The following is a 17,714-nucleotide window of genomic DNA, read 5'->3' as shown; positions in this document are numbered from 1 at the left end:
GTAAACACAGCCTTGGAGAGCGAGTTAATGATCATTGTGCAGTAGCTTCACACCAACACTAGAGTGTAGTCTTCACACACTACATCTGCTTCCACTTGTAAAAAAATATGAGCCAGAGCTTTCTAAAGGGCATTTACAAGTCAAATGGATTTCAACAAAATCATAGTTGACTTAGTGGAGACTGGACTACGATTCTAACTGTACCCCTTATCTACAGTGTAACCGCTGTAAAATAATAGCACAGATTACAGATGTCAACATGTTTTCTGAAAGTGACACTTCATAAATGTGATTGTGGGTTTTTATTTATATATTACATTCACATAATAAAATGAACAAGAGACACCATCAAATCAAACATGTATACTATTTGACAACAAAAAAAAACATTCCTGTGGCAGACACTGGACATGAAATGATCTAGGTCGATCTATTTGAGATTAAATGAACATGCTGGAGGTACATATTGCACATGCTTACTTTCTTGCACATGCTTACTTTCTTTTAAATATAAGTACTGTATATCACTGAGGCACCAGCACATACATATGAAACATGTACATAAAGAAACATGGACAATAAATAACTAAGGAACAAGTTACAAAAGCAGAATAAAAAAGTACAAATGTTAAACCTTGGCTTCGGTTATGGTTTAATTGGTCAAGAGTAATCCTGTTCATTATAATAGCTTGAATAAATCAAGTGCACATTTTATCAATTAAATGTCACTTTAACATACAAAAATAAATGGTATATGAGTCAAGTGACTGCTCAGCCATATGTCTGCTTTGCTGTCTAGCTAACATCCAGTTAAAGTCCATTGTGTTTGTTTTCTCAGCCCCTCTGAGAGCTGAGAAAACAGTCAAGCCCCAGAGATCTCCACAAAGAGGGCACGGAGGAGCCCTCCATGGCAACGGCAGGTGAGTGTTTGTGTGATCATGGTGTAATGCTGGACCAGGTCACAGCAGGTGAGCGGTGCAGTCTTGTGTGATAATGGACCATGTTGTTGCATGTTATTGAGGTCCATGAGTGTCTGATCCAACATTTGACACAAGTCAAAGTTCTCATCATTAGCCTGATAGAGTTTGTCTGTCAATATACAGTACCATTAAACATGTTCAATTCATCACTATGTGTGCAACAAAAATTAAGCCTGCAGTCTATCATTTTTGACCACAATGAAAATGACTTAACCAAGAGTTTCACAGACCCAATAATATTGAATGAAGATTGTTATAGTTAAAACATTAAAAGGTGGTCCCTGTGTATATTCTTAGTCAACCACAGTCAGTAGATATTGTTATAATGCACACTCATATCAAGCCTTATCATACATTGTGGGTCAGTTTCACAGACCCAGATTATGCCCAGAATTACTCCTGTACAATGGACAATCTTTCAGTCATAGACTTATAGACAGTGATCCAGTTTATGTTATCTAAATCGAATTGCTGTTCATGAAATAACAATTCCAGATGTTGGTTAACTAAACTAAAATAGGCCTGCGCTTAAATCCATCTGTGAGTCTGTGAAACCTGCCCTCTTCACCTGCAATGTGAACATGCATTTCATTTCTCTGATGCTCCGCATTATCTACAGTCCAATTCATTCTTCCCGATAAATATGATCCAATATGTATATGTTTTTTGTCTTTGCCTGACTCTTAGGTTTGTGTCAGAGACACACATTAGCCTATATTTCCATCACAGCATCAGACAAATGTCTACGGCCAATGACATGACAAGACAAAGGTATTTTAATGTTGTGCCACAAATGAAGAGTGCCTTTCATTTTGTTTCATCCAATTTGAGCACAGTGGTAATTTCACAACACATCCAGTAATAGTTTATTCCTGATTTAACACCACTCTCAGTTCATTGTAAAGAAGACGATTTTTCTCAAGCTGCTGGTACAGAGGGTCTTTGCAGTCAGAAAGCAGGTTAAGAGAAAATAGAATAGAGAGAACAACGTGTGTTAGTACAGAAGATAGAGTCTTGTGTCATGCTACAACAGCACACACAACAAATACCATGGTTTTCTACCCTCTGCCTAAATGATCACATCTATATGCAAACTAAGAAATGGCTCCCTCACCTCAATGTGGAGATGGTGTCACTGTGAAATGACTGAATTATATGTTTACAGAACATCCCCAATGTTACACGTCACTATTATATTTTGGCTTTGAACATGAAGCAAAGTGTGACTGTCGGGAATGCTGAGGATGCTGAAACAGGTACATTTTCAGTTTCTGATCAATCCATGTCAATTACTCGGCTGGTTAAAGAAGTTGAAACCATGCCTGAGGTTGGTAGAGAGGTCATGGCCGCAGCCCTCTGCACTTAAACAATCCACTGCCTGAGTGGGGTCAAATCCCTGTCCCACCGCACCTCTACACAATCTTTTTTAGCTCTCTCTCCCTCTTAATTTCTTGCCTATCCCTGTCAATAAACACCTGTATACTTTTTTAAAAGAATAAGCTCGGTGGATGTGCTTTTGTCCAAATGTAAGCACATTTTTTGTTAATACTACTACCATAGTACATAGTGCCAACCAAAATCAAATCGAAAAACATATGTTTGTGAAGAGGAGCTTTCGGTTTTATTCAAAGCTGCTCAGTAATAAATTAAACAGAGAAACATTTAAAGACAGGAAATGAAATTAAGGAAATTAAGAACTACAGATTTGAAGGGTAAGGATGGCTGACATGGATGGATGTAAAGTTTATTTTACAGAAAGCAAAATGAGTCAGGGTTCTGTACAAAAGGTGGTCTATAGGATGACAGCAGCAGCAGAGGCCCAATGTGCGGTGGTGCTGTGGTAAAGAAGAGATGTGGAGACATAGGGGACAGGATGTTGGGCGATACTGCCACATAGTTGTAGTAGAGAGAGGCCTCTCAACCAGCGGGTGGCGTCTGTGATGGTTGTGAAATGATGTAAACAATTTAACTGGAAAAGAATGAGAGGAAAAACAAAACGCGTTGGAGGGACAAATCGTAGAAAGGCACGTGACTGATATGACATGCAGGATGGAAACCACAGCACACAGAACAGAAAGCAGAGCCAGGTACTCAAAAAGGGTTGAGAGGTACACTATTCTGGAAGTTCAATTTAGATGTTTCTAAAAGCATGTAACAACTGATTGTACAATGCATGTTAGATTCTATATAGTTTTCTCAGCCTAACAAAAAAGCCACTAGTTAACTACAAAAGGCAAAAGCTATTTGCTGTTGCATGGCAGAAGCGTAAAGTGAGTCAGATTAGTAGGCACTGAAACTAAAACGTGAGTGGAAAAATCCAAACAAATGAAACATACAAAAAATATGCCACTAGAGGGAGTATACAGTAGAACAAATTGTGAGTGGGTGGGACCTATGCACAACGCACAAGCAGACACAAGCAGGTGATAGATTACATGGAGGTCATGTCGTTGAGGGCGTGGTCCAGCTCCTCGCTGATGGCCTTGTACTTTAGCTTCTGTGCATACAACTCATCTATTATGGGTGGAGTGGAGGAGGAGGAGAGGTGGAGGAGATGACATCGATGGGGTGATAATGAAGGAGGTTGGGGACAACAACAGAGATGATAGACAGAGCAAAGAAAGGAGGGGAAAAGGTAGGAAAAAACAATGGATTGTCAGAGAACAAATAAATAAAATTGAATGTCAAACCAAAAAAAAGAATAAGGGAGCAATAGGATGTGCACAGGCCACTAATGCCCTGTTCGATTGTTTAGACCAATCAGGAAATGACTAACCGAAACCCTGATGAAGGCAGCTTGGTGTTGAAATGTTTGTATCTAATTAATACATATTACATCGGAGTGGTATAGTGTGTCGCTGCTTTCTTTTCCAGAAGGAAATGACAACATGGTCTCCAACCAAATTATATAGAGCTCCATTGTGAATGCTTTGTAATTCCACAGTTACAGTGCCACAGTCACACCAACAGCAGCATGAGACATTTCGTTCCCTGGCCTGCACTAGCCTAACAAATGCTGACTGTGGGTCTGCATAATGTCAGCTGTGGCACTGGCCTAGTCTGCCTAGCACAGAACTGACTGTGCAGAATGTAGATGCAGTATCTGATGACACCACAGAGGAGGTGATGAAAGGTTAGACTTCACACATTACTCTTTTTAAAATTATTCAAGCTCTGACAAGTTGGTTGTTGATCATTGCTAGACAGCCATTTTCAAGTCTTGCCATAGATTTTCAAACCAAAACTGTAACTAGGCCACTCAATGTCATCTTGGTAAGCAACTCCAGTGTATATTTGCCCTTCTGTTTCAGATTATTCTCCTGCTGAAAGATGAATTTGTCTCCCAGGTTTTCCTCTAGGATTTTGCCCTTGCTTAGCTCTATTTTGTTTATTTTTATCCTAAAAATCTCCCTAGTCCTTGCAGATGACAAGCATACCCATAACATGATGCAGCCACCACCACGCTTGAAAATATGAAGAGTGGTGCTCAGTGATGTGTTGTATTTGCCCCAAACATAACACTTTGTATTCATGATATAGAGTTAATTTCTTTGTCACATTTTTTGCAGTTTTACTTTAGTGCCTTATTGAAAACAGGATGGATTTTTTGAATATTTTAATTCTGTATAGGCTTCCTTCTTTTCACTCTGTCCTTTAGGTTATTATTGTGGAGTAACTACAATGTTGTTGATTCATCCTCAGTTTTCCCCCATCATAGCTATTAAACCCTCACTGTTTTAATGTCACCAATGTCCTCATGGTGAAATCCCTGAGCGGTTTCCTTTCTTTCCGGCAACTGAGTTAGGAAGGACGCCTGTATCTTTGTAGTGACTGGATGTCACTTTTTGTAGTGACTCCTGTCTCAGCCTCCAGTATTTATGCTGCAGTAGTTTATGTGTCGGGGGGCTAGGGTCAGTTTGTTATATCTGGAGTACTTCTCCTGTCCTATTTGGTGTCCTGTGTGAATCTAAGTGTGCGTTCTCTAATTCTCTCCTTCTCTCTTTCTCTCTCTCAGAGGACCTGAGCCCTAGGACCATGCCCCAGGACTACCTGACATGATGACTCCTTGCTGTCCCCAGTCCACCTGGCTGTGCTGCTGCTCCAGTTTCAACTGTTCTGCCTTATTATTATTCGACCATGCTGGTCATTTATGAACATTTGAACATCTTGGCCATGTTCTGTTATAATCTCCACCCGGCACAGCCAGAAGAGGACTGGCCATCCCACATATGCTCTCTATAATTCTCTCTTTCTTTCTCTCTCTCGGAGGACCTGAGCCCTAGGACCATGCCCCAGGAATACCTGACATGATGACTCCTTGCTGTCCCCAGTCCACCTGACTGTGCTGCTGCTCCAGTTTCAACTATTCTGCCTTATTATTATTCGACCATGTTGGTCATTTATGAACATTTGAACATCTTGACCATGTTTTGTTATAATCTCCACCCGGCACAGCCAGAAGAGGCCACCCCACATAGCCTGGTTCCTCTCTAGGTTTCTTCCTAGGTTTTGGCCTTTCTAGGGAGTTTTTCCTAGCCACCGTGCTTCTACACCTGCATTGCTTGCTGTTTGGGGTTTTAGGCTGGGTTTCTGTACAGCACTTTGAGATATCAGCTGATGTACGAAGGGCTATATAAATACATTTGATTTGATTTGATTTGATGTATTGATACACCATCCAAAGTGTAATTAAGAACTTCACCATGCTCAAAGGGTTATTCAATGCGTGTGTTTTAGTTTTTTTACCCATCTACCATTTGGTACCCTTCTTTGCAAGAAATTGGAAAAGCTCCCTGGTCTTTGTGGTTGAATCTGTGTTTGATATTCACTGCTCGACTGAGGGAACTTACAGGTAATTCTATATGTGGAGTACAGAGATGAATGAGGTAGTCATTCAGAAATAATTTTTAACACTATTATTGCACACAGAGTGTGCCAATGCAACTTATTATGTGACTTGCTAAGCAAATTTTTACTCCTGAACTTTAGGCTTGTCCTAACAAAGGGGTTGAATACTTATTGACTCAAGACATTTCAACGTTTCATTTTTTTATTAATTTGTGAACATTTCTAAAAACATAATTCCTCTGATATTATGGGATATTGTGTGTAAGCCAGTGACAAAATGTAATCAATTTTAAATTCAGGCCGTAACACAATACAACAGGGTGTGAATACTTTCTGAAGGCACAGTATATATCCGGTTTTACTATACAACTTACCTCAGATTTTCACATAGAAAATGCTTCACAATATATGAAATGAAAGGAAAAAAGGTCCATACCCTCCAGATCATCAATGGTCTTCTCAAGCTTGGCCACGGACCTCTCAGCGAACTCAGCACGGGTCTCAGCCTGTGGCACAAGAGGCAGACAAGATGTGATGAGTGTCTCCCATCCTCACCACACCAAAACATGTTCCAACATAAATATATAATACAATGTCTAGTGTTCTCCACCCTTTCTATGGTGCTAACACTAATGTTCCACTTTAGCTAATGGTAAAGTGAATGGAAACATTAGCTAATTTGCCAATGCTAAAGGGAACTCACCTCCTTTAGCTTGTCTGTGAGAACCTTGATCTCCTCCTCGTACTTGTCCTCCTTCTGTGAGTACTGTAGTGACATAGTGGAGCGCAGGTCAGAGAGTCATCATCACAGCACTACCGACATGAACTGGTTCAAGTGATAACAGGCAGAAATGAGTGGGCCTACTCAATAGAGTTACCTCCCTTTATCTCTATGGCTACACTAGCAGGCAATGGGGATATAACCCCTGACTGCAAAGACCTGAGAAGAGATACATTTGTCTAAACAGACACCTACCTTCTCTGCCTGAGCCTCAAGAGACTTCAGGTTGTTTGTGACTGTCTTCAACTCTTCCTCCAGTTCAGCGCATTTGCTGGTGTTTTAGGTATGGTAAGGAGCAGAGGAGGGGTAGGAACGAATGCAATAGGAGGACCGACGGGGGAAAGAAACAAGAGTTATAACAGGGCAATAAGCACACAATAAGAGTAACAGCAGGTTGTCTCCAAAGCAGTAAATTGTGCTGTATTTTGTGGTTGGTTCCAAAGTTTTTACCCTTCAGAGAGCTCAGCACGCTCCTCTGTACGTTCCAGATCACTCTCAATGATGACCAGCTTACGGGCGACCTGTTTTCACCCATAATAGGACAACACATACCACATTGGTGCACCAAGCAATCAATATGTTATATGTTTAGTTTCATGTACAGGTCTATATGCTGTCTGTTTCCCACAAGCGCGCGCACACACACACACACACACACACACACACACGAGGACCTCAGAAGTACAGTGCCTTCAGAAAGTATTCAGACCACTTCAATTTTTCCAGGACATTCTGAGACTTGTCCCGAAGCCACTTCTGCATTTTCTTGACTGTGTGCTTAGGGTTGTTTTCCTGTTGGAAGGTGAACCTTCGCCCCAGTCTTTGTTCCTGAGCACTCTGGAGCAGGTTTTCATCAAGTATCTCTGTGTACTTTGCTCTGTTCATCTTTCCCTCGATCCTGACTAGTCCCTGCCGCTGAAAAACATCCCCACAGCATGATGCTGCCACCACCATGCTTCACCGTAGGGATGGTGCCAGGTTACCTCCAGATGTGACACTTGCCATTCAGGCCAAGAGATCAATCTTGGTTTCATCAGACCAGAGAATCTTGTATCTCATGATCTGAGTCTTTAGGTGCCTTTTGGCAAACTCCAAGCGGGCTGTCATGTGCCTTTTCCTGAGGAGTGGCTTCCGTCTGGCCACTCTACCATAAAGGCCTGATTGGTGGAGTGCTGCAGAGATGGTTGTCCTTCTGGAAGGTTCTCCCATCTCCACAGAGGAACTCGAGAGCTCTGTCGGAGTGACCATCAGGTTCTTGGTCACCTCCCTGACCAAGGCCAGTCTCCCCCGATTGCTCAGTTTTGTCGGGTGGCCAGCTCTAGGAAGTGTCTTGGTGGTTCTAAACTTTTTCCATTTAAGAATGATGGAGGTCACAGTGTTCTTGGGGACCGTCAATAATTCAGACATTTTTCTGTACCCTTCCCCAGATCTGTGCCTCAACACAATCCTGTCTCGGTGCTCTACAGACAATTCCTTCGACCTCATGGCTTGATTTTTGCTCTGACATGCACTGTCAACTGTGGGACCTTATATAGACAGGTGTGTGCCTTTCTAAATCATGTCCAATCAATTTAATTTACCACAGGTGGATTCCAATCAAATTATAGAAACATCTCAAGGATGATCAATGGAAACAGGATACACCTGAGCTCAATTTCGAGTCTCATAGCAAAGATTCTGAATACTTATGTACATAAGGTATTTCTGTTTTCTTATCTTTAATGAATTTATTTTTTTAAAATAAAAAAAACGTTTTGCTTTGTCGTTGTGAGCTATTGTGTGTAGATTGATGAGGATTTATTTTTATTTAAACCATTTTAGAATAAGGCTGTAACGTAACAAAATGAGGAAAAAGTAAAGGGGTCTGAATGCTTTCCGAAGGCACTGTATATCATAAAGTTTCAGCCTAAGGAATGCTAGGAAACTCACCTCCTCGTATTTCCTGTCAGCCTCCTCAGCGATGTGCTTAGCCTCCTTCAGCTGGATCTCCTGCAGCTCCATCTTCTCCTCATCCTTCGATGCTCTGTTTTCAATCACCTTCATGCCTCTGGAGGTCGGAATAAACAGGGGGAACATATGTCAGGGATAGGAGGACATTGCATGTTGTCTTGTTTTTTAAAGAAATAAAATGTTGATCAACTAAAAGGAACAGGAGGACATTAATCTGCAGCCCAACCGTCCACACACTGTGGGGGCCATAACTACATTTGGCACTTGGCTATTGTAACACAATAAATCTGGTACAGTGTGCGTATGCATATTTTACATGAACTCTTCTCAATAAGTGTGCTAGTTAAAGAGATTGAACATGATCTTAAGCACTTACAAATTTGTCACATATTGTACTTATTGGAATTCATGACATACTGTATCATATGAATTGCAGAATATTGTAAAAAAAAAAATGCAGGATGTAACATATCATAAGAAATGGATGTCGTTGTACACAATTGTGCACAATTTTCGCTCGGCTTGGCTTCTTCTAAAACTACTGGCTGAAATTATACAATCCCTTTATAATGCATCCTTTACTGAACACTTTTAAGAGTGAAATGATAATATTATTACTGTGGTCATGTGGATTGATGTCATCTATATGGGTTCGGTGTTGATGACTGTGTTTGAGACAGACTGACGGGTCTGATGATGGCTGGGTCTATACTCCTAGAAGAAATGGTTCCAAAAGGGTTCTGCGGCTGTCCCCATAGGAGAATCCTTTTTGACTCCTGGTAAAACCCTTTTAGGTTCCTCTGTGGAAAGGGTTCTACATGGAACCCAAAAGGGTTCTACCCGTAAACAAAAGTGGTTCTTCACATTCTTCTCTTATGGTGACAGCTGAAAGAACCATTTTTGGTTCTAGATAGCACCTTTTTTTTGTCTACGAGTGTAGTGTATGATACAGAGTTGGAGTCTCTGCTCTGCTCACCTCTCACTCTCATCAGCAGCCTTCTCAGCCTCCTCCAGCTTGGTCAGAGCTGTGGCCAGACGCTCCTGAGCACGATCCAACTCCTCCTCAACCAGTTGGATACGTCTGTTCAGGGAAGCTACATCAGCCTCGGCCTAAGTGAGCACAACATGGGGAAACCACAATGTCAACCTGATGCACACTCAGACAGTCACACTTTCTTGCAAAATACAGTATCTGGAGAGATGTGTAATGGAGGAGGTTGGGGGTCATATTTGGACAACTCTGTGGGGGGCTTCTTAACACTATAGGGGATTAAGGTTTACATGTGTGAGAAATGGATAAGGGCCCAGACCACACTGTATTTTATTTAACCTTCATTTAATAGCCCACCCAATTTACCTACCTCATCCCCATACTGTTTTTATTTATTTACTTTTCTGCTCTTTTGCACACCAGTATCTCTACCTGCACATGACCATCTGATCATTTATCACTCCAGTGTTAATCTGCTAAATTCTGCTAAATTGTAATTATTCGCCTACCTCTTCATGCCTTTTGCACACAATGTATATAGACTATTTTATATTTTTTTCTACTGTGTTATTGACTTGTTTATTGTTTACTCCATGTGTAACTCTGTGTTGTCTGTTCACACTGCTATGCTTTATCTTGGCCAGGTCGCAGTTGTAAATGAGAACTTGTTCTCAACTAGCCTACCTGGTTAAATAAAGGTGAAATAAAAAATCAAAATCAATTAATAAGTCAGTTAAGAACAAATTCTTATTTACAATGACGACCTACCCCAACCAAACCCTAACTCGGACGACGCTGGGTCAATTTTGCGCCACCCTATGAGACTCCCAATCACAGCCGGTTATGATACAGCCTGGAATGGAACCAGGGTCTGTAGTGACCCCTCTAACACTGAGATGCAGTGCCTTAGACCACTGCACCACACGAGAGCCCATGTAATTTCATGCTAATCTCCAACATTATATATAACATTCTATAGACAAGATTGTATAAAATATACATTTATATAGGTCTAATTGGTATGTTTGGAAAGGCACTGACCAATATAAACATAATAAGCTGCCAATTATGTAAATGCATGTAGCTACAGGAGGTGTAGGATGATAGTGTATGATCGACTGGAGCATGCTGAAACTGCAGCAGCCTAAGCTAATGTGTTTATTTTGGAGCCTTCCTGCCTGGCACGTTTTACCATTAAATTGATTCTCACTGTCCCATTTCTCCATCCTTTTAGCACATCACATGACATACAAAATATAGATTTTTTTAGTACCGTAAAATCATCTATATTCTGTCTATCGTTCTACCAAGCGTGTTGATCAGATTTATACTAATACTGTCGTCAGGCAGGCTGCAGACTAATTGTCTTAAATTATTAGCCAGGGCTTACGGATTCTCTCGCATCCCTCTCCAGACCCAGTTCCTTCTGCCGCCTCTCTGCCGAATCTTCTGCACCGTCAGCCTGCTCTTGTAATGCTTTAATTTTCCTTTTTACAGCTTCCAACGACGTTAGCCCGGCCATTTCGCTTGTTTACGCCTATGTCTTTTTCTAACGGTTCTCGGGACAGAAACGCGCAACGATGCCGGGATGAGAAAATCTGCTCACGTCTCTGTGGTTTTTTCCTACAGCTACTGGGGAGGCTGGGACTTGCGCTATGACACCGGAAGTAACACATTTCATACATTGCGCAAAATTTCCTCAAAATATACAAAATATTTCGTTAAAGAGGTTTTTATTTATTGTATTATAGTGAGATAATATGATTATGTCATAATGACTTATTGGCCATTAGCCTATAATGGGCACTCTGCTCAGAGCACCCCAACCCCCTTCCCCCTACAGGCTCATGCTAGTGGTGCTGTGATTGCGCATCATATCTGGGATATTCACTTATTATGGGGGGATTTAACCTATAATAAACGTTTTAAAATAAGCATTTAAAATGTATTTAAAGATAAAAATAGATTATAAGGACAAAAGTAACATGATTATCCCAATTCATAATAATGATAGATCTATAGGTTACTTTAAGTATAAATATTTTTGGTACCATTTCTGTTTAATGTTTTTTTTTTACTATAATAACTATCATAATTTGGTGTTCTTTCTAAACTCACACAATAAGATGCATGTTTCTTTTAAGAACAAAACGTTTAATTATTGGCATCCCCTACAACATTCTCAATAAAAGGAGAAGTAAACGTTTTAATTTGACGAGTGGAATATAATGTATGATACCTACAAATCTAAATTAAACGTATTTAAAATATTCAAAACCTTCCACCAAACTTTCAACTGAAGTTCTAAACGGGCCCCCAGTTTAACCAAACAGGGTACACTGCCTAAACCTGTCAGCTGTATCTTGGCCATATAAAACACAGCTAAATTTAACCTTCTGCTTGCATCTTCGAGGAGGGTGGCACACAAGGCACATTTGTTAGGCCTACAGTTGGTCTACTCAGTCTTATTCGGTTTCAATGAACACATGTGGAATATTGCGAATGGCAGGCCAATGGTCGAGCCTAATGAAGACGCAGGTATTAACCATAAACAATTATGTAGGCTATTCCAAACTGAAACAATAAAATAATCCTAACTTATATGTATATTTGTATGATGACTAGGCCTAGAATGAAAAATGTTGAGGTTCAATGTTAGCAGACTGTTCGTGGTCCTCCTGAAAGTACTTTAACACTTCGGACAGGTTTATGCAAATTTACGTCTGTGGCTTTCTTCTCGGCGAGTTCAAGTTTCTCCTGGGCATCTTTAAGAGACTCAGAGTACTTGTCCAACTCATCCTCTGTTCCTTTCAGCTTCTTCTGCAGCGTTACCAGGTCATCCTCAAGCTGATAGTTGGTGGATAATATCATCAGTCATAAACAGAGATGACGCACAGCCAGAAACAGACAAAAAAGGGAAGAAAACAAAAGCCAAGAGTCATGGACAGAAGGCAAACACTTACAAATGCTTCATGATATCTTTGTCTTTGTACAAGTATTTACATTTAATGTATTCAATCCACTCAACACTAGAGTGGCATACTTTAATCAATAGACTACGCTATTCATGTTTTATGGTAAAAAAATCTAACGCTGATCAAAGAATATTAGTTTATAGTAGGCTTAATCCTGCATAATAAATTAATCGGTCAAACAGGAAATATTTTCTAAAACTTCCTGGAGTCCAATAATAAAATATTGTCACGCCCTAAAAACAAATATATTCCTAATACGATTAAATACAACAATCAATACGGATTCTCATACTCATCCTCTGAGACTTAATTTAATCCATATCGAGAGAGAGAACGCTCCAAAGCCCTCCGTGCCCAAACATTTGACGCACAGTGCCAAAGGCACCCGTGCGAAACAAGACTGAACCCGATTTCTCTATGGATGCCAACCTGTTTGCTCTTGTCCTCCGCTGCCTTCTTGTCCCCCTCAGCTCCCTCAGCTCTGTCCAGGGCATTCTCCTTGTCTAGTTTAAGCATCTGCATCTTCTTCTTGATGGCGTCCATGACTGCTGTGTTGTTGGGGTGGCCTCACCAACTGACAAAAAACAAACTGAGTTAAAACGCTGAGAAGCTCCGCGCGTCTGAACCACACTGAACGTGAAGCAGGAGTGCAAGCTCGAGCCGACTGTAGCTTGTCAAATATGTACTATAGCAGAGGAGTTACTAGATCCCCATGGATAGCAAAAACTTTTTGGGGAAACGGCAGCTGCTCTCTTCCGCGGGTCCTGCATTTTTTATGGCTCTCCTCGGCGATTCGCTGATCCAGTACATTTTACCGTTGATAAGACTATGTATGGGTTATGGGCGAGAAAGTGGCACCCCCTCAAAGACGTCTGTTCCTTTTTCAAACACTGTTCTTAGACGTAGGTTACAGCCAAGAAAGTCCGTTTGGGGAGTGGGGGTCAGTTTATGCACAAGGAAGTGAAGGTGAACAACAAAAACATGATCTTTGACTGGAATTGCTCATTTCATTCTGGTAGTATAACTTACATTTGCTCAACACAGCAGTTCAAAGAAGGCTTGATAGAGTCATATTTATAGGAATAAATAATGGCATAGTAATCGTTGTTTATGTTACCATTCCTCCAACCAAATTCATGTTTAAAATAATTGTGTCTCCCACACTATGAATCATAACACCTGAGAGATGGGGTCAGGTAACTTTGATCTCCAAAGACAAAATAAACTGTTATTAAAGCAGACAAATGTAGTCTAATGTTTAAAAGGGATTGTCCCTGGGAGGGGTGTCATATTATCTATGCTGAAGTGTTCTGTCAGTGATACCACACAGTAGAGAGAAGAGGAGCACGTCAACAAGTCCCTCAAGATATTGTTCACAGTCTGAAGAGGGGCATCAGATAGTGTTATATTCAACAGTGGCATAACATTGAGCTTATAAGTAAGTGCCTTGGAGTTCATTCAAAATAGCCACAGGGTAAGAAACGAGTGCTTTGGCATTTCAGCAATGCCCCTCTTTCTCTGTGACAGCTCACAGGTCCAGGGGAGTCAGTCACAGCTGTCACACATGGACAGTGGAGGAGGAACCAGAGACCTGTCCAAACACACTGTGATTGGCTGCATGGTATGGACATATACCCTCAAGTTCACTTTTACCTAAATCATTTCTAGGATATATCTTTATGGGGAAGATAATGAAAAAATTTGGTCTAGTACTTACATTTATAGTACATTTTACTTTATAGTACTCATACGTACAGAACATTGGTTTAAACTTTAGGTGATATGTGTGTGAAAGTTACTGCTGTTGTAGGCCTATACCCCATAAAGGAGAAGAACAGAACAACACCACAAACAATGACATCTTTATATCACCATATCCTGGGTTTGGTCAGTGACATCTACTCAAATAACCTCTTCTTATTGTCCTCTCTGTTCCTCCCATGTTTTCTTGAGGGGTATTTTTAGGAACGTCTTGTTTGCACAAGTTGCACCTGTTACATACTGTACATAGGGCTTCAACAAGGATTATTCTAAGATCCTCAAAGTTCGTTGAAGAACCTTAGGGTTATTGACACTGAAAAATGCCCCCAAAAGTTACTTCCAAGAACCCCATAGGAGGTGGGGTTCATCAAGGAACCTCCTTAGTTCTTGTGGGTTCTTGCAGGTGCCTAACTGCCCAACAGAAACATTTGGATTTGAATTTGAGAAAACAGCAGGTTCAGGCACTTAACTAAACATTTGGAAGATCTCCTCAATTTAAGGTTTCTCCCTTGTATGATCTAAATTGATATTGTTTTATGGTGATACTATCTATCTTTTCATATTTGTGCAAATGGCTGTGTTTGGCACTTTCTCGCTTTTAAAATTAGTTCTAAAACAGAAAATAGACACAATTCAGTGGATGTCAATCAACAAAGAGGTATGAGTATGTTGAAGGCTATAGCTGCATTGGGTGCAGATGACTAAACTGCCAACTTATTTGTGTGTGTCTGTAGGTATACTGACGAGGAGGCACACAAAGGTATGTACAATTGGTATTGCTTTGTCGCATGAATGTTATGCAGATCACATGTTGGCCCATCGTACCTTCTACACTATGCAATCTAGTTTCCGTGCTGGTCATGGGTGCACCCCAGCCACGCTCAAGGTCCTAAACTATATCATAACCGGCATCGATAAAAGACAGTACTGTGCAGCCATCTTCATATACCTGGCCAAGGCTTTCGACTCTGTCAATCACCACATTCTTATCGGCAGACTCAACAGCCTTGGTTTCTCTAATGACTGCCTCGCCTGCTTCATCAACTACTTCTCAGATAGAGTTCAGTGTGTCAAATCGGAGGGCCTGTTGTCCGGACCTCTGTCAGTCTCTATGGGGGTGCCACAGGGTTCAAGTCTCAGGCCGACTCTTTTCTCTGTATATATCAATGATGTTGCTCTTGCTGCGGGCGATTTCCTGATCCACCTCTATGCAGACGACACCATTCTGTATATAACTGGCCCTTCTTTGGACACTGTGCTAACAAACTTCCAAACGAGCTTCAATGCCATACAACACTCCTTCCGAGGCCTCCAACTGCTTTTAAATGCAAGTAAAACTAAGTGCATGCTCTTCAACCGATTGCTGCCCGCACCCTCCCGCCCGAATAGCATCACTACTCCGGACGGTTCTGACTTATATTATGTGAACAACTACAAATACAGTTGACGTTGGAAGTTTACATACACCTTACATTTACACTCAAATACATTTAAACTCAGTTTTTCACAATCCCTGACATTTAATTCCAGTAAAAAGTCCCTGACTTAGGTCAGTTAGGATAACCACTTTATTTTAAGAATGTGAAATGTGAGAATAATAGGAGACAATGATTTATTTAATCTTTTATTTCTTTCATCACATTCCCAGTGGGTCAGAAGTTTGCATACACTCAATTAGTATTTGGTAGCATTGCCTTTAAATTGTTTAACTTGGATCAAACATTTTGGGTAGCCTTCTACCAGCTTCCCACAATAAGTTGGGTGAATTTTGGTCCATTCCTCCTGACAGAGCTGGTGTGACTGAGTCAGGTTTGTCGGCCTCCTTGCTCACACACGCTTTTTCAGTTCTGCCCACAAATTTTCTATAGGATTGAGGTCAGGGCTTTGTGATGGCCACTCCAATACCTTGACTTTGTTGTCCTTAAGCCATTTTGCCACAACTTTGGAAGTATGCTTGGGGTCATTGTCCATTTGGAAGACCCATTTGCGACTAAGCTTTAAATTCCTGACTGATATCTTGAAGTGTTGCTTCAATATATTCATCAAATTTTTCTTCCTCATGATTCCATCTATTTTGTGAAGTGCATCAGTCCCTCCTGCAGCAAAGCACCCCAACAGCATGATGCTGCCACCCCCATGCTTCACAGTTGGGATGGTGTTATTTGGCTTACAAGCCTCTCCCTTATTCCTCCAAACACAACAATGGTCATTATGGCCAAACAGTTCTATTTTTGTTTCATCAGATCAGAGGACATTTCTCCAAAAAGTACGATATTTTTCCCCATGTGCAGTTGCAAACCGTAGTCTGGCTTTTTTATGGCGGTTTTGGAGCAGTGGCTTCTTCCTTGCTGAGCAGCCTTTCAGGTTATGTCGATATAGGACGTGTTTTACTGTGGATATAGATCCTTTTGTACCTCTTCCCTCCAGCTTCTTCACAAGGTCCTTTGCTGTTGTTCTGGGAGTGATTTGCACTTTTCTAGGAGACAGAATGCGTCTCCTTCCTGAGCGGAATGATGGTTGCGTGGTCCCATGGTGTTTATACTTGCGTACTATTGTTTGTACAGATGAACGTGGTACCTACCTTCAGGCGTTTGGAAATTTCTCCCAAGGACGAACCAGACTTGTGGAGGTCTCCAATTGTTTTCTGAGGTCTTGGCTGATTTCTTTAGATTTTCCCATGATGTCAAGCAAAGAGGCACTGAGTTTGAAGGTAGGCCTTGAAATACATCCACACGTACACCGCCAACTGACTCAAATTATGTCAATTAGCCCATCAGAAGCTTCTAAAGCCATGACATCATTTTATTGAATTTTCCAAGCTGTTTAAAGGCACAATCAACAGTGTATGTAAACTTCTGACCCACTGGAATTGTGATACAGTGAATTATAAGTTAATTAATCTGTCTGTAAACAATTGTTGGAAAAATTACTTTTGTCATGCACAAAGTAGATGTCCTAACCGACTTGCCAAAACTATAGTTTGTTAACAAGAAATGTGTGGAGTGGATGAAAAATGAATTTTAATGACTCCAACCTAAGTGTATGTAAACTTCCGACATCAACTGGATGTGTATAAAAACAGTTTTTTATACAGTTTTTTATTCACATTTACCACAAAAACCAAGGTATGAATACTGTCGTGCACATTTGTTAATCAACTGTATAATATATAATATATATATAATAATATACAATCTTGTTAGGTTAGGAAACCGCTCAGGGATTTTACCAATGGTGACTTTAAAGCAGTTACAGAGAAAACTGAGGATTGATCAATAACATTGTAGTTACTCCAAAAAAATATTACAAAAGACCTGTTTGCAACAAGGCACTAAAGTAACACTGCAAAAATGTGGCAAAGCAATTATATTTTTGTCCTGAATATAAAGTGTTGTTTGGTGCAAATCCAATACAACACATTACTGAGT

At 40.7% G+C, this 17,714-nt stretch overlaps 1 protein-coding gene across 4 annotated transcripts; it reads right to left on the bottom strand.

The window, feature by feature from the left end:
• Positions 1–287: 287 nt before the first annotated feature.
• LOC110526634 (tropomyosin alpha-1 chain) lies at positions 288–13,344 on the bottom strand. Of its 4 annotated transcripts, XM_021607767.2 has the most exons (10): positions 12,955–13,329; positions 12,272–12,397; positions 9,536–9,669; positions 8,539–8,656; positions 7,060–7,130; positions 6,805–6,880; positions 6,532–6,594; positions 6,265–6,334; positions 3,416–3,494; positions 2,577–2,949 (listed from the first exon to the last, which is right to left on the bottom strand). In XM_021607767.2, exons 1-10 carry the CDS (start codon positions 13,066–13,068, stop codon positions 2,946–2,948), a joined length of 855 nt encoding a protein of 284 aa, XP_021463442.1. In that variant the 5' UTR covers positions 13,069–13,329; the 3' UTR covers positions 2,577–2,945. The 4 variants fall into 4 exon arrangements, with proteins under 4 accessions (XP_021463443.2, XP_021463445.2, XP_021463442.1 ...); XM_021607768.2 differs by lacking the exons at positions 2,577–2,949; positions 3,416–3,494 and adding an exon at positions 288–1,920 and having other exon boundaries at positions 12,955–13,344; XM_021607769.2 differs by lacking the exons at positions 12,272–12,397; positions 12,955–13,329 and adding an exon at positions 10,941–11,134.
• Between the last annotated feature and the right edge of the window lie 4,370 nt (positions 13,345–17,714).

Source organism: Oncorhynchus mykiss, chromosome 26 (assembly GCF_013265735.2).
Source record: "Oncorhynchus mykiss isolate Arlee chromosome 26, USDA_OmykA_1.1, whole genome shotgun sequence".
Classification (NCBI taxonomy): Eukaryota; Metazoa; Chordata; class Actinopteri; order Salmoniformes; family Salmonidae; genus Oncorhynchus; species Oncorhynchus mykiss.
This window is presented reverse-complemented; position numbering and strand designations above follow the sequence as displayed.

Coding starts and splice junctions, on each gene's coding strand:
- LOC110526634 (XM_021607767.2), bottom strand. CDS start 13,068: ATGGACGCCATCAAGAAGAAGATGCAGATGCTTAAACTAGACAAGGAG. Junction 8,657..9,535: donor GCTGCTGATGAGAGTGAGAG/GTGAGCAGAGCA, acceptor TCCGACCTCCAG/AGGCATGAAGGTGATTGAAA. Junction 7,131..8,538: donor CTGACAGGAAATACGAGGAG/GTGAGTTTCCTA, acceptor GGGTGAAAACAG/GTCGCCCGTAAGCTGGTCAT.